This window comes from Sceloporus undulatus, chromosome 8 (genome assembly GCF_019175285.1).
Source record: "Sceloporus undulatus isolate JIND9_A2432 ecotype Alabama chromosome 8, SceUnd_v1.1, whole genome shotgun sequence".
Classification (NCBI taxonomy): Eukaryota; Metazoa; Chordata; class Lepidosauria; order Squamata; family Phrynosomatidae; genus Sceloporus; species Sceloporus undulatus.
Genome location: NC_056529.1, coordinates 36,497,589 through 36,500,220, shown reverse-complemented (window position 1 = coordinate 36,500,220; position 2,632 = coordinate 36,497,589). Strand labels below are relative to the sequence as shown.

The following is a 2,632-nucleotide window of genomic DNA, read 5'->3' as shown; positions in this document are numbered from 1 at the left end:
ACCATTATTTATAAAGGTCTACAAGCAGGGAAGAGCACTGTCTAACAGCTCCTCTTGCTGCTGAACTAGTCATTGGTCATATACTCAGAATTTTAAAGCTAGTAACACTACAATGATCCTCCTTACACAGGGAGCTGGGGACGTTTAGCCTGGAGAAAAGAAGATTAAGAGGTGATATGATAGCCCTGTTTAAATATTTGAAGGGATGTCATATTGAGGAGGGAGTAACCTTGTTTTCTGCTGCTCCAGGGAACAGGACCTGGAGCAATGGATGCAAGCTACAGGAAAAGAGATTCCACCTCAACATTAGGAGGCACTTCCTGACAGTAAGGGCTATTCCACAGTGGAGCACACACTCCTTCTTCGGAGTGTAGTTGAGTCTCCTTCCTTGGAGGTCTTTAAGCAGAGGCTGGATGACCATCTGTCAGGAATGCTTTGATTTAGATTTCCTGCATGGCAGAAGGGGGTTGGACTGGGTGGCCCTTGCCGTCTCTTCCAACTCTCCGATTCTATGATTCTACCTGGTGACCCATTGTAATGGGGTTAGTGGGTATCAGCCTTCTAGCAAAAAATATAGTAGATGAAAGGGAATCTATCCATCCTTGAACTAAACCATCTCAAAATTTCAGATTTCCCTTTGTAGTGAAAAAATATATAATAAGCACAGAAGGACAACATGAGCACAGAGAAGTGAAAACATACCGTTGTAAAAACTCTCCAAAAAAAGAACCCAGTAGGCAACAGATGAAGTCAGCCACAAGCAATCTGTATATATCCTGGCCAACCAGGGTTTCCCAGCACTAGTAAGATGTGAGGGAAAGAATCAGTTAGAAAACAGAACACCTCTCCCTAACACTTGCTTCTATAAAGTCCTACAGCCTGAGTAAAGGAATACCTTATGGACCAAAATACGGAAGAAGAATGAAGAAATGCTCAGTTTAGGAGATTATGCTCTATTCTGGCACAGGTCAGATAGCAATGCAAAAGTCACATGAATTCTCCTAGGCAGCCTGCACAACATATGGTGGCCCAGGGGCCGCATGCAGCCCACCAAGGGATTCTGGGAGGCCCATGAGGATGTGGAATGACTCAAGTCTCCTCCACCGCTTGGCCTCCTCCTGAGGAAGGGGTTAGGTAGAGGAGGAGGAGGAAGGGTGAATGCTCACCCTGCAAGGCTCCTCTGCCAAGGAGGAGGGCATTTGCCCTGCAAGGCTCCTCCACTGTTCAGCTTTCTTCCAAGGAAAAGGCTGGGTTGAGGAGGAGGAAGGGAAGGACGGGCAAATGAGCCAGAGTGGCGTCATCATGGCACGCGCCGTGTAAATGGAAGTGTACCAAAATGGTGCCCTGGGGGAGGAGTCACAGCATCGAGCATGTGGATGTTCCGCCATGACTCTGCCCACAGGCCAGCACAAAGTGCTGGTCTCTGTCCCCCCTAAATGTCCATGTGGGTTGAGTCTAAAGCAAAGGAAAGATCTTTTATTACAGTCATAGACCAGAATTAAAAGGACAATCAATTAAAAACTTCTAAAAACATAAACAAAAGGATATATATAAACAAACATTGTTGCACTATATAAAACTATATCAAACACATTATCCATGGAATTATGAAACCCAAATAGATCTTTATTATTGTGGTTATTATTCATTATTCTGTTATTTGACCCAAGCTTCGAAGCTGTCTTCCAAGGTGGATGGAGGTGGTAGCTCAATGAAGCTGTGTGGGCAAGCATTATGCTTAGGGTTGCCATAACCCGGCTGCAACCGGAATTATCCCGGTTTTGGCAGCCTGGGGCCCCTCCCATCCCGGGTGCCACCAAAAACCGGGACAACCCCGGTTGCAGCGCTTGACCGCGCTGCCCTCCTCCTCCTCCACCGAGCGGAGGAGGAAGAGGAGGGCCACGCAGCCTGGGGCGGAGGAGGCAAAGGGGGAAGCCCTGCCCCACCCTCCCCGCCTCTCAGTGCAGCCCCGCTCCACCCTCCTCGCCTCCCTGTGCCACGTAGCCTAGAGAGCAGGTCTTCGGGACCCCTGCCACTCATAGCTTTTGCCTGCCCACATCGGTATATATACTCTGTAACAGGCATTACCTTTCAGGTTACAGTGAGAAAAGAAAAAAGGACATAAATCGTTCATGTTTCACTGGGAGTCTAAATGCCTCATCTTTTAAATGTATACTGCATTGGTATTCTTGTAATTCTTTATCACAGGATCGTTTTTGAGGCCCTAAACACCTTTACTTGTAATATGCAAATTTCTCCCGAAGCTGACCAATGGAAAAGAAGCAATCAGCCCTCCACTTGGGTTGGTTTTCAATGGCTTGGTGAAGGAAGAGATTTTGCCTTGCTTGTAAATAGGAAGGGCTTTGGGGTAGCAAAAGGCTGCAGAAATAGTGTGACCCCCCCCTTAAACATCCTTGGCTCAGTGATATGGGCTTCTGGGAATTGTAGTTTCTTGTGGCACCAGAGCTCTCTTGAAAAAAGGAGGCTGAATGGTCTACAGAGCTACAGTTCCCAGGATTCCATAGCCTTGAGGAGGAGGAGGAGGAGGAGGAGGAGGATAAGGAGGAGGAGGAGCAGAAGCAGAAGGAGCAGAAGGAGGAGGAGGAGGAGGAGGAGGAGGAGGGGGGAGCAG

At 47.8% G+C, this 2,632-nt stretch overlaps 1 protein-coding gene across 2 annotated transcripts in view; it reads right to left on the bottom strand.

The window, feature by feature from the left end:
• The window catches only part of TMC5 (transmembrane channel like 5), a 37,980-nt gene that overhangs the window by 10,665 nt on the left and 24,683 nt on the right, over window positions 1–2,632 (bottom strand). For both annotated transcript variants that reach the window (XM_042437969.1, XM_042437968.1), the window contains one exon: window positions 703–800. In XM_042437969.1, coding sequence (XP_042293903.1) covers window positions 703–800 — 98 coding nt within the window. The remainder of the gene's footprint in view (window positions 1–702; window positions 801–2,632) is intronic.